Genomic DNA, 12,813 nt, shown 5'->3' on the forward strand with positions numbered 1-12,813 from the left:
ACCTTTCGGTAAATGGGACTATGCTCCAACCAACTGAGGCACCCACCCAGGGCTGAGAGAAAATCTTAATCAGTTCTCTGTAACAGTTTGATTAAGGTCTATATGATATGTCATATTCCCAGAGGTATTAATGAACCAACTCTCCTTTTACTCTCTTCATGACCAAAACTTCAGTGACTATCCTGAATGCTCTTTATGCATATGTCTATAGCATGCCTAAAAAAGAAATAGTAGAAATATTTAAAAGTAAATAAATAAAGAAAAGGGGCAAAGCAACCCTGGAGGGAAGTCAGGATTCTTGGGAAGTCTTGTGACCTTGGACAAGACAACACTTTTACACGTATTCAACTCACAAGCTAACAATAATTTATCAATAATTAATCAAACAGCCTAAATTATTTTAGCTACTCTATTTTTTAATTGATTTGTGTGTGAGAGAAACACTGATTTGTTGTTCCACTTATTTATGCATTCATTGGTTGATTCTTGCATGTGCCCTAATGGGGATCGAACCCGAAACCTCGGAGCATCAGATGATGCTCTAAACAACTGAGCTACCCGGCCAGGGCCCATTTTAGTTACTCTTCATTTTAGTGGAATATCTTCAGTTTTTCAGCATCTGTGTTTCTCTGAGTGCCCTGACACAATTTATTAATTCTCTAAAAACTTTATGACCAGGAAAATGCAAAGAATAGAGAATGCACACATGGCCTCCAGGCAAGGAGTACTCTTATGTACACACAGTCATGGGACACTTTCCTGGAACATGAGTACACAGAGTGGGTTCAATAAATACTCAGTACTAAGGGAGACGATTAGGAGCAGTATTTTGTAGTAGGGGTTGTTGGAGACAAGTATGTACAGTTGGGAGAAGTTATAGCTGGAGGCCTGAAATCTACAGAAAGTGAGAAAAATCATAAAAACCAGACATAAAGGTCACCAAATTAAAGACACACAGTCCTGCATGTCTTACTAACCTGTTCATATAGCACAGATACAAAAACAATTACCATCGACAATAAGGATCCCGAGTCATTAGGAAAATACTAAATTTTGTTTAATATTCATTTAAGAAAAGTCAGAGAGCTGTACAGTGCACTTATAAAATATTTTCATTGGAGAGGATATTAAAATATTCGTTGAACTGGATAACTTAATTCCCTCCCATGCTAGGTTTCCTTTTCAAAACTGTAACCTCGACGCTATAATATTATGTACTTAAAAAAAAATTCCTTGGTTCTATTCCAGGGTGTCTAACTCCACGGTATCTTTCGTAGACATAGAAAGTATGCTTTTTCTTTGTCTCTGTGATCTATGAAGCTTGCCAGTGCAGATTTTGAATATAGTCCACATGTCAGATCTTCCTGCTTCGGTTACAAAACAGTACAGGATGGGATCGGCAACGCAGTTTAAACTCGTCAGCGCAACCGTGATTCTGTACATTTTGTAAGTGTGTTTCCCGTACCTGTGGTCGAGGATCGGGTCTAAAATGCTGCGGAGCAGCAGCATCAGGTGGAAGGGGGTGAAGCACAGGACGAAGGTCAGCGTGATGCCCGCAAGCAGCTTCACGATCCTTTTCTTCTCGCCGCTCTCCGTGGCCTGGTTACGCCGCACCGCCTGGTAAACTTTCTGGTTGCAGATCAGCATGACCGCCAAAGGTATGGCGTAGCCCGTGCACGTCCGAAACAGGTTGAACTTAATTTGCCACGTCTCCAGAGGGTACTTGTCGTAGCACAGGGTAAAATTGGACTTCTTGGCGTTGCAATATTCCGTGGACGTCTCGTCTTCAAACAGAATGATAGCGTTGAAGATGGATTCCGCCACCCAGATGGACAGGCTGACCATGAAGGCGAACCTTCTTGTCCTGAGGAAAAAAAACTTGAGCGGGTAGACCACGGCCAGGTACCGGTCCACGGCGATGCAGGTGAGGAAGGCCGTGCTGCTGTAGAAGTTCACGTGCATGAAGAAAGCACAGCCCTTGCACAAGGCGGCCGAGAAGGTCCAGTTGTCGCGGTTCCAAGTGTAATCGATCCACAGGGGGAGGGTGAGCGCGTACAGCAGGTCCGACAGCGACAGGCTGAAGAGATAAATCCCCAGCTCGTTCTCTCTCTTTGCTTGCAGGAAAGACACACAGAGAGACCCGATGTTGGCGGGAATGCTGACCAGCACCACGAAGATGTAAACAATCGGGAACAAATAGTGGTCCAGGTCGTGCTGCTCATCGATACACGTGTTGTTCATTGTCTTCTTACTAACCCGGCAGGTGCATCGGATCTTAGGGGCTCAACAGCAGAGCGAGTCTCGCCTCGTTCCGTTTGTCCTCAACATCTAACTCTCTTTTATGAAGGTTCTTCAATTTTCCTGCCAAAAGTTCTGATTAACCCATTAATGCCTTTAAAGAATGGACGTGGATCACTTTTCACACAGATGGCGACGGAAGGAGGTCAGAATCCAGGCCCCTGGCCGTTAGCTCGCGTGGCCAGTCGATTCCGATGAGCAGACGTCCGTGTGTTTATCATCACAGGATGCTGAGGAAGAACCTTCAAGGATCAGTCCTTCAGAGGGTGTGGTCCCCAGTTTGTTTTCTGCCGTGAAACTCAGGAGATTGGTGCAGACACAGATACACACAACTCTATTTTCACAGAGATTGCCATCTCTTTTTAAAATGTCTTTGTTTCTGTAATAAAGATGAAGGAGAATAATTTAGATGTTTAAAAGATACATCATGATTTTGAAACAATCTTCTTTTATTTCATTTATTAGAGATATAAAAATACATTAAACTATAATAAAGCTATTTATAAAGGGAAAAAGATCTAATTGACTTCAATAAATGAAATCAAGCTGACATATTTTACCTACTGCAAATAAGAATTATCCAAGGAATGCTAGATTCGGGGGAAATTACATTTCTCACTGGACATGATCTAAGAACACAAAATTCAAGTTGAAGAATCATTTTAAGAGCTAATAAAGAAAAAGGCAAATTCATAGATTCGTTTGTAGTCAGGAAAGGCATTTGAGTGTATGCTAACCTATACAGTTGTATGATTTCAAATTTTCAGTTTCATATGCATTCTAAGTATAAGGCATTTTCAAAATCAGCTTATTAGCCAATAAAATACTGTCACCAGAAACTTGGTAAAGTATTTTAAACTATGGCAGCTTACTGAACCTCCATCTAGAATTAGATAACACTATCTCTCCTGTTTTTCCTTTGCTTCCTTTGTGGGTCAACTCATTTTATCTTTCAGATAGCTTTGTGAAATAGGGGCAGAATGTTCTCAGTTCTGGTTAAAATCGTGTGATCATCAGTTTAGTGTTTATCAGGTTAGTGGGTTTTTTTATATGTAAAGGTTTGACGTTATATGTAAAGGTTTGACGTTACAGTTCACATAGGAATAGAGAATCCAATCTCTCCACAGTGGGTGGGGTAGAGAAATGCTTCTGTCTACCTTCCTTTCTAGTGAGGCCCCTTGGTGCTCTCAATGATTTATCTGATTGGGACATTCACAGAAAGCTTTGCAGAGTCAATAGGCAAGAGAAAGAAGATTCGCCTTTTTCCTGTGTGCAGTGAGGCCTAGATAACATTCAAACCACCCCCTTCTAAGTGTCATTGAGCCCTAGCCCAAAAGAGACCTGTCACCGCAAGGCACAAGGATTCTGACAGTGGAGTAATCAATATCCAGAGTACATAGTCTAAACATGTCACGCTTAAAACAAAATGGAGAACTGAAACCTCCCAGTTTTACCACACCTAAAAATACGACTAGAATGAAAAACAGTCCTTTACATCAACGGGTGTACCTTGGTTGGAAAACTGGCACTTGTGGATACCATATGGCCCAGCAACTCCACTTCTAGGTGCATGCTCAACAGAAATACATGCATATGATTACCAAAAGACATGGTGGGATGACCATGTTCACAGTAGTACCATCTGTAATCTCCCCCAACTGGAATACTCATTAGCAGTACAATAGGTAAGTAAGTTGCTTATTGAAATCCATACATCAATGAAAATGAACAAATGATTGCTACAAGCATGCAGTAACATGGTTGAAATTCGGAAGCATAATGCAGACTTGATAGAAAAAGGCAGGCTCAAAACAGTGGACACTATCTGATTAAAAAAAACAATAAAGTTATTCTAAGCTGCCAGAAGTCAGTGTATGAGGGCTGATGTTCTGGGCACTGTACTAAATGGCATGCATACTTGTACTTTATGTTTCACTACAACCCTGAGCTATTTACTATAACCTTACGTTACGGATAAAGACTTGAGCCACATATTATGCAGTTAACCCCAAATGACATATCTAATCTTTGGTAGAACTCAGCCACAATCCTAGATTGTAATGCTAGAGACTCTTAGCTATTTCGTCTTTTGCTTTTTGTACAAAAATATCTTAGCAATCTGAGGGACTTTTGCAACAATGCAGACTGGCTTTGTTGAGAAGGAAGAGAAAACTTTCTATTTTCCATCTAAATAGCACCAATAGATTAGCACAAGTCTTGTAGCTGTATCAGTTCTAATTAAAGAACATGCCATAAATAATCATTTCTGCAAATTAGATATAAAATAACCCCACGTTTTCCAGAAGACATCACTTTTGTGTTCTCTATGAGACTACATGGCCTTCAAACAAACTTGTAAAAATCATCTCACATCATGTCCTCAAACTCAGTGAAAAATGTGTTGCTATGTTTTCATATATCTGTCACCATGTTTTCTTTGAAAGGTTAAAATTAAAAGTGTTTCTTTTCAACAAGTTATAATGGATAATGCCAGAATTTTACTTAAATGAGATTTTGTTTTTATCCTGCGCTCGATTTTAGAAATAGACGGCTGAAAGGAGGAGCAAATATCCTGGTGCCACACCAAGAAAAAACAATCTCCCAGTTCTCAGGGTCATGAGGCTGAATTTTAAAGTCTATTGTTTAGTTTAGAAATCCCCTGTGAATTGTTTTAAAGTTGAAATTATCTTTCACTATTCATAATATGATAATGAAGAAAATGTAAAGACTTATTGTGAGATCTATCATCTTTCTACCTACCCATCTCCCTATCTATTGTACATTTCTCTTTCTTTTCAACAAAGCTGAGAGAGAGAAGTCAGGTAGTGGTTATGTGGTTACCTTTGGAAGGGGCTGGGTAATGACTGGAAGAGGGCACTTTGGGATTTCTGAGAAATTGTAAGGTTCTGTTTCTTGATAAGACCACTTACTCCATGACCAAATTCTGCTTGTAAAAATTCACAAGCTGTACACTTAGGATATGTGAATTCTTCTGTATGTATGTTAATTGCAATTAAAAAAGCTAAAAAGTGGAATCAAAAGGCTGTGTGAGATGGATGTAAAGGTGCTTGATGACCAGTATCTGTTTCACCTGCGAGTGGAGCATACAGGCTCGTGCCTTAAGGATGTGGCTTAACTTCTTTCCTCACATATAAAAAGCAATTCACAGAAACAAAACAAAACAATAAGTAATTTAAATAATATGAAAATCAATACACCAAAAATAAATATTCCAGGTACTGGGAAGGAGCAAATACAAATCCTCCCTCGAAGAAAACTCACAGATAGACTTCCAACAAATATGAACTCATTAACACACACATACACCCATGCCCACACCCACAGAGAGAGAGAAATTAGCCACTATGTGTGAAATTCAGCAAAAATGGGAAAGAGTACTAGACCCACAAAAGCTTTAGAGATAAAATTAATAGACAAATAGGCACCTAACACAAAGCAAGTGTGACAGACAGCTGTCTAGAACTGCTGAAGGGCATGGATCCTCAAGTTCATGAAGCCCTGTGAATCCCAACTGGGATTAAAAAACAAACGAAGATGGAAATCTGCATTTGGACACATTGCCATCAAGCTGCAGGTCAGCTAAAGCTAAGAAAAAAAAAGAGCCAGAAAGAAAAGATGGACTAGCTGCAAAGGGTGAAATTTAGACTGACAAAGGACTTCTCAACAACAGTAATAACAGAAACCAGAAGACAGACGACTGATAGTTCCAAATCGCTAAAAAAAAAAAAATATGTCATCCTATAATTGTGTACCCACAGAACTAAATTTCAAAAGCAAAAATAAAGACATTTTCAGATAAACTACCACTGAGAAAACTTGCTCCCAAAATCCTTATTAAAGAAAGAATGTAAGTGAAAAAGGAAATGACACTAGAAAAATGTCCAAGATGCATGAAGGACTGAAGAAGCTACTGAGGAGAGAACTCTGATGGGTCCATGACATCATGTCCATCACCAGGCTTGTGTGGGGCGGAGAAGCCCTGAGCTGTGTGTCCATCACCAGGCTTGTGTGTGTGGGAGAAGCCCTGAGCTGTGTGTCCATCACCAGGCTTGTGTGGGGGAGAAGCCCTGAGCTGTGTGTCCATCACCAGGCTTGTGTGTGGGAGAAGCCCTGAGCTGTGTGTCCATCACCAGGCTTGTGTGTGGGAGAAGCCCTGAGCTGTGTGTCCATCACCAGGCTTGTGTGTGTGGGAGAAGCCCTGAGCTGTGTGTCCATCACCAGGCTTGTGTGTCTGGGAGAAGCCCTGAGCTGTGTGTCCATCACCAGGCTTGTGTGTCTGGGAGAAGCCCTGAGCTGTGTGTCCATCACCAGGCTTGTGTGTCTGGGAGAAGCCCTGAACTGTAAAACATCCTTCCTCAGGACCAGACCTGAGAGCTGGGTGATGGATCAATGGGGGACCCTTCTTCCTTTATCCGTGTTAATCAATAAATAGATAAGATGAGTAAAATGGAAAGAATGACCTTAGGATGACTTATAAAGTTCTTAAAGAAAAAAATGTCTTTCTGTGTAAAAACATTTCCTGTCTTGATTGAAACAACCGCAAGACGGAATGGTTTGATGAGGCAGATACTGGGTATCTTCTCTGTGGCGCAACAGAGGCCGTGGGTGGGCCCTGAGATGGAAATGCCCCCAGCAGCCCTCGGGGAACAGGTGCCTGCGTGTGTTTCTTCAGGTCCTTAATTCCAGTTTTTACAGGTGTACGACCGTGAGACAGCACCCACTTTGTAGAGTTGTTGTGGGGATTAAATGACATAACACATGAAGCAAAGTACCTAGCACATGGTAAGTGTTTACTAAACATTGGCTAATGTTAGTGTTTTAATGACAACGCCAGTCATCCGTAGGTGTCCTTTGTTCTGTCCCTTACATTTCCTAAAAGGAGGTCATCTTTGGCCATCTACTCGGAACACAGCAGAGAAGCCAGAGGCCCTCAGAACGTAATTTGTACAGTAACATTTCACATATGTATGATACGGGCTCTGCAGATAATAGTTGTTAAATTAATCTGTGTGAATCTGAGATTTTAATGAATACATAATCAGTATTATTCAAACATCTTTTCAGATATTATTTTGATTAATCAAACTTTGAGAAAAATTGTTTTTAGAATCAGTGCTGAGAAATGTAAATTTTTTATTTTTGTTTTGATTGTTACCAATTGCCAAAAGAACATAATCCATAGCATATTAAAATGTATCTGTTCTTAACCAGCTCCTAAAATAGTACAAATCATTGAGGGCAATGATCAAAAGATAAAACGTTTCCCTATGATGTTGAAGGAAACATTTGCTTTCATTTCTCATTTTAATAGCTAGAATCTTATGAAGACTCTACTATGTGCCAGGCACTGTAATACTCACTTCTTAAGAATTATTAACGGTACTTATTAATAATGGAAATATTTGCAAGTTTCACATTAGTTCTGATGGTATAAAAAGTATCACTAGACCATTGTCCTGATGAGGAAACGGTGCTTACTAGCTCTACAGCCGGGGGTTTTCTTGGCATAGAGCTATCTTCCTAACCACTTAAGTCAGTTTGCCAATATACCGCTTCCTGAAGAGGAAACAGTATAAACATTCCTCTTTCGTATATGGATAGTTTTACCTATTTGTAAATGCTGATTTTGACATCCTTTTACCACTGCTCAAAGTACAGGAAACCCTGGGTCGTCCCGATTAGTCTCTCATAATGCTCAGCATCGCCACATTTAGACAGTTTAGCCTCGACAAACATCACCAACAATCATGCAAAAGTATGTTATCTACTTAAAAACCTCATTTCATTTAAAAATTTTACACTTACCCGTGTTTCTTGGGGTGACGATTTTGTCAGCTGAGGAGCCAGAAAAATCTGCTTGCATCAAGAAGAGAAACCCACACTGCTGAGGGCACAGGAAGTTGCACTCATATTTCATCACAAGCCGAGGAGGAGGCCGCACCTTACCAGGGGGGATGCGATGGGAGAGATTTAGGACCCGATTACAGCCCACGGGAGCCGATCACCTAGGAAGGAGGAAGGTACGCGGCAATCCCCGTGATACAATGACCAAAAGTAGGTAATCACCCCAGAGAGGTACGGAAAGCGAGGGTGAGTCATGGGGTTTGACACAGGATAGGGTGTTGTAGATGGATGTGGTCAACATTTTGGGGAGAAAAGCAGCAGAGGGAGGGTGGGGGCTGGGTGTGAACGGAGCGTGTCTCACTGCTTAATAGGAGTGACAGCAGGGCTAACCGAGGTGGACGACTTTGTCAAGTCTTCTGTTCCTTAAAGGGGCCGAGTAGGTTAGCCATGTAGTATCGTATTGTATTGTAGAACAATTTTCTCCTTTGATTCTTGGAATAGAAGGCAATGATTGATAAAACCAGGCTAAAGCTAGTTGACCTAACTGGTTTAGAAAAGTCAACAATTTTATAACACTTGAAAATTTGTTTGAGAAGGACATGGATTGTTATCATGAAAACTCATGTAAGTGCTTGAACACGTTGACAGTGGCCGCCTAATCTATAAGTGGTTTAACATGAAGTGAAATGAGAGCTCCCGGAACTTTTCAGATATAAAAAAGTGAGACATCACTTTTGAACCTTGCATCTTAAACTTTTATTACAAATGAAGGGAAGCATGTTACTTTATATGGACAGAAATTAATTTAAGATGGAAATATTTAATTTGAAAAACTGTAATCAGGACAACTTGAGTCAATTTTTGTAAAACAATGTTAGAGGTTGTTGTTGGTACTTTTTAAAAAATTCTCCCCAGAGATAGAAAAGATGTAATATAAAATATTGTAATATAAACATAACTTTTAATCTTGAGGTTATTCGGGATATAACGGGAATGTAAACATTTTCTATGCTTCCTCTGAGGATCTTTCATTGAGAATAATAAAATAACATAATTTATAAAGTGCATGAGAATTCACAAAGTAATTGAGCACACAATAATGTAAAAATTCAGAATACTTCATATTTTTAGCAAAATAATGAAAAATTAAAGTATGTGGAAAATAAATAACAAAACCCTTAAGCCTTTACAATAGGAAAGTAATGATTTTAGTTTGCTCCAGTTCTCATTTTTGCTTGATTTTGCACATCTGTTGGATTTACTCACGGGCATTTTATGACTCTCGGCATCTCCTATTTTACCTAAATAGACTATACTTCTGTTTTTGGGAAAAGGGCATTTTTCATATAAAATATGTATTTTGCTCTTCAAAAAAAAAGGGGATGTAGTTAAAAAACACAAGAAACACAAGCTTTCACTTTTAATTAAATAAGAGAAAAACTGTGGCTGACCTGTGCCAGAACATTGCCAGTTCTTCACAGTAAGACATTAAATAATTTTTAATAAATTTACTTTTTTCTTAAATCCAGGTTATTTGGCAATACTGCATTTTCGGCCACGGGGTGACCTAATGAAGACTTGGCAATTCGAGAGCTGTTGAGTCTCTGTGACATTTTAAATGCCAAGGTGAGAAAAAGCCAATTGGCAATCATTCAAAATACTTCCCTTGGGGGGATTGCATTTTTGGCATGCCATCGATCTGGTCTTCTGAGGCCACAAAATGGACGAAAAACACTGGCCAGTGGTGGGGCACTTGCGCCACCCACGTGGAAAAGGGGAAGCGAATGTGGCTCTGCCCAGCTCCAGCTTCTCTGTGGCGCTGACAGTGCAAGAGCCGGATCGCTGAGGAGGGTGCTTTGTGAGGCCCACTGTCCATTCGGTGCAACTTCATTAGTCAAAGAAGCATTTGTTGCTTCTCAGAAGGACTTGTTGGGAGAAAAGCAGGCAGTGAAGTGTGGGTGAAGACATTCCTAGGTTTTGAGTTTCAAAAGATTTAGGCAGCTCAGGAGAATGCAAAGGACTGGGGCAGAGACAACATGCTTGTGAGAACATCTCTTGAGATAAAGCAAAGCTTCCTATTCTCGAGAACAGAAAGAAAGGTTTTCTTCTGCCTGAAGGAAGTGGGGCTTAAGGTTGGGAGAGAGGTAGTCCTGAGAGCTCAGAGGTACTGGTCTGAGACAGGGACCCTGCATCCTGACTCCTTATGTTATAGGTGGGGAGAGGGCCTTGTCCCCACCTGCTGTTTGTGGAAGTGGGCTTCTTGTGATATCCAGAGAAAAGGAATTTTCTGAGACTTGCGCAGGAGGATGAGTTATTGTAGAAAGCTTTATTTCTGTGGAATCAAACCCCTGAGTTTCCAAGGTCCTGGTTCCTTTTGTTGGACCAAGGGAGAAGTGTAGCTGTGTATTCAATAGGGCTAGAATCAAAGCCAGTGTCCAGAATTTTCACTCCCTGTTGGAGCAATGTCCAGTCCAGCATCAGGTTAGCTTAGCGTTCCCTGCGGTAGTTCATCAGTCCATTGTGTGTGAGGTCCACATAGCTGTGAGCCACATGGGCGAATATGAGAGAGCCAAGAACCAAGAAAGGGCAAACACTTTTGTCTGTGGGGTTATGTGTTCCCAAATTTTTGAGGGCCTGCAATGGCTCTGCCTACTCCAGCCAATCCATGGTTCCCCAGGCTTGACGGACAGGCACTTTTCCTGTGTCACACTGACTCATTGCACATGCGTCCATCCCTGCCCTTGTCCAGTCCCTTCCTCCTATGATCTGCAGGGAATGGGCTGGTGCTTCCCTGGGGAGTGTGAAATTGCAGCTTCCTGGTGAAGCTGCCCAAATGGCCATGCTTATAATGTCTGGCCTCCCCTCTGCTCCTTTTCTATTATTAATAACTAGCTAATTATAATGGTATACCTACATCCCGCCCCAGTAAGTCCTGAGGTGGGGTTTGGGTGACAGTTACCCCAGATGAGTTGCATAATCTGGGGAGGAGAGCAGACCTGTCTCACATCCGGGGTGAAGTCCAGATAGGTGGTGAGACTCAAGAATATTGGTGTGAGAGGCCTGAGACAGCCTCACCAAGTTCCTTGTGCCCAGCACAGCATAGGTGGGGTAGAGTGATTTCTGAAGGACCTTCAGGGGCACACAGAAGTGGTGGAAGGCCTCGGCACACTTAATGGTACTTCCAGTGGCCCTGTGGGTCATAGGAGCATCTTTGCAGCTACTGATGATGGACAACTCAGCTGAGTCCTGCATGGACTAACTACTGAAAGCCAGAATGAGGGCATCTCAGACCAGCATTGACAGACAGCAGCACTGGGAACCAAGGCTTGAGCTACTGCCTTCCAGCCTTGGCAACATGCAGATTCCCTAGATCTTTGATGGTGTTATGGGCTAAATTGTGTACCCCTGCCCCTCTGCCAGAATTCATATGTTTAAATCCTAACCTCCAATACCTCATAATGTAACTGTATTTGAAGATAGGGTACTTAAAGAGGTGATTAAGTTAAAATGAAGCTGTTAGCATGGGCCGTAATCTAATATGACTAGTGTCCTTATAAGAAGAGATCTGGAGATAATAGTGTGGTAAAGGACTGGGAGGGGGGTGGGTGCGCGGTAGAAGGGGTCAATGGGGGGGAAAAGGGGACACCTGTAATTCTTTCAACAATAAAGATAAATTTAAAAAAAAGAAGAGATTTGGACTCACAAAGAAACAGCAATATGGACAGCACATACGAAAGGTCAAATGAGGACACAGAGAGAAGGCAGCCATCTGCAACCCAAGGAGAGAGGCCTTGGAAGAAAGCACACTTACCGACATCTTGATCTTGAACATCCCAACCTCCAGAACTGTGAGAAAATACATTTCTGTTGTTTAAATCACCCAGTCTGTGGTATTTTTTATGACAGCCCATGACCACTAAACATGTGGAACTCAGAGGAAGGAAAGGCTGGACCCTGAATTGACTGTGATTAAGTTTCCATCACGTTGGCAGACTGGGGGGTTGAAGCAGAGTTTTAGTTGAGTTACAGAGAGATAAAGAATGTTCTATTGCTTGTACCCTTGCTTATGTCCTGAGATTGGAACCCACAGGATTAGGGTCACACATTTGACCAAAGGTGTGTTATTCAACAGACATTTGCTGAGCCGTTTGATGGGACCACTGAGCAAGAATATTTTTCTCATTCCTAGTCAAGCGCCTAAAATTTAACTATTAGAAAAATCTTTCTTTTGGGTCTTGAAAAGTTTTGCCTTCAGGCTTCCTTTCTAAAGATACAAATATTCCTGGGAGGGGTAAAACACCAAGTTGTCAGGTAAAATCTTGATTGGCAGCTACAGGGTGGGAAAGTTCCCCAGGATCCATTTGAATCAGTTCTCCAAGTGTGGTTCTTGGAGCAGTAGCATCAATGTCACCTGGGAAAGTGTGAGAAAGGCAGTTCTGGGTCTCACCTCAGGCCCAGGGAGTCAGAAGCTTGGGTGGGAGTCTAGCCATGGGTGTTATAACAAGCCCTCCAAGTGATTCCGAGGCTCCAAAGTTTGAGAACCACTGGAGTACAGGATGGGCACCTGGGTAAGGGACTGTGAGGTGCGGGGGGAAAACAGAACCCCTGCCAAAGGAGGAGGGTGCAAACCCTTTGTGTTCAAATTCTCGT

General features: G+C 41.6%; 1 protein-coding gene across 1 annotated transcript; it reads right to left on the bottom strand.

Moving 5' to 3' along the window:
* Positions 1-1,047: 1,047 nt before the first annotated feature.
* On the bottom strand, positions 1,048-2,319 carry GPR65 (G protein-coupled receptor 65). Its single transcript, XM_016210119.2, has one exon. It carries the CDS (start codon positions 2,239-2,241, stop codon positions 1,240-1,242), a length of 1,002 nt encoding a protein of 333 aa, XP_016065605.2. The 5' UTR covers positions 2,242-2,319; the 3' UTR covers positions 1,048-1,239.
* Positions 2,320-12,813: the final 10,494 nt, after the last annotated feature.

This window comes from Miniopterus natalensis, chromosome 1, assembly GCF_054644295.1.
Source record: "Miniopterus natalensis isolate mMinNat1 chromosome 1, mMinNat1.hap1, whole genome shotgun sequence".
Classification (NCBI taxonomy): Eukaryota; Metazoa; Chordata; class Mammalia; order Chiroptera; family Miniopteridae; genus Miniopterus; species Miniopterus natalensis.

What these genes read in the sequence shown, in the direction of transcription:
- GPR65 (XM_016210119.2), bottom strand. Translation starts at nt 2,241, where the DNA reads ATGAACAACACGTGTATCGATGAGCAGCACGACCTGGACCACTATTTG.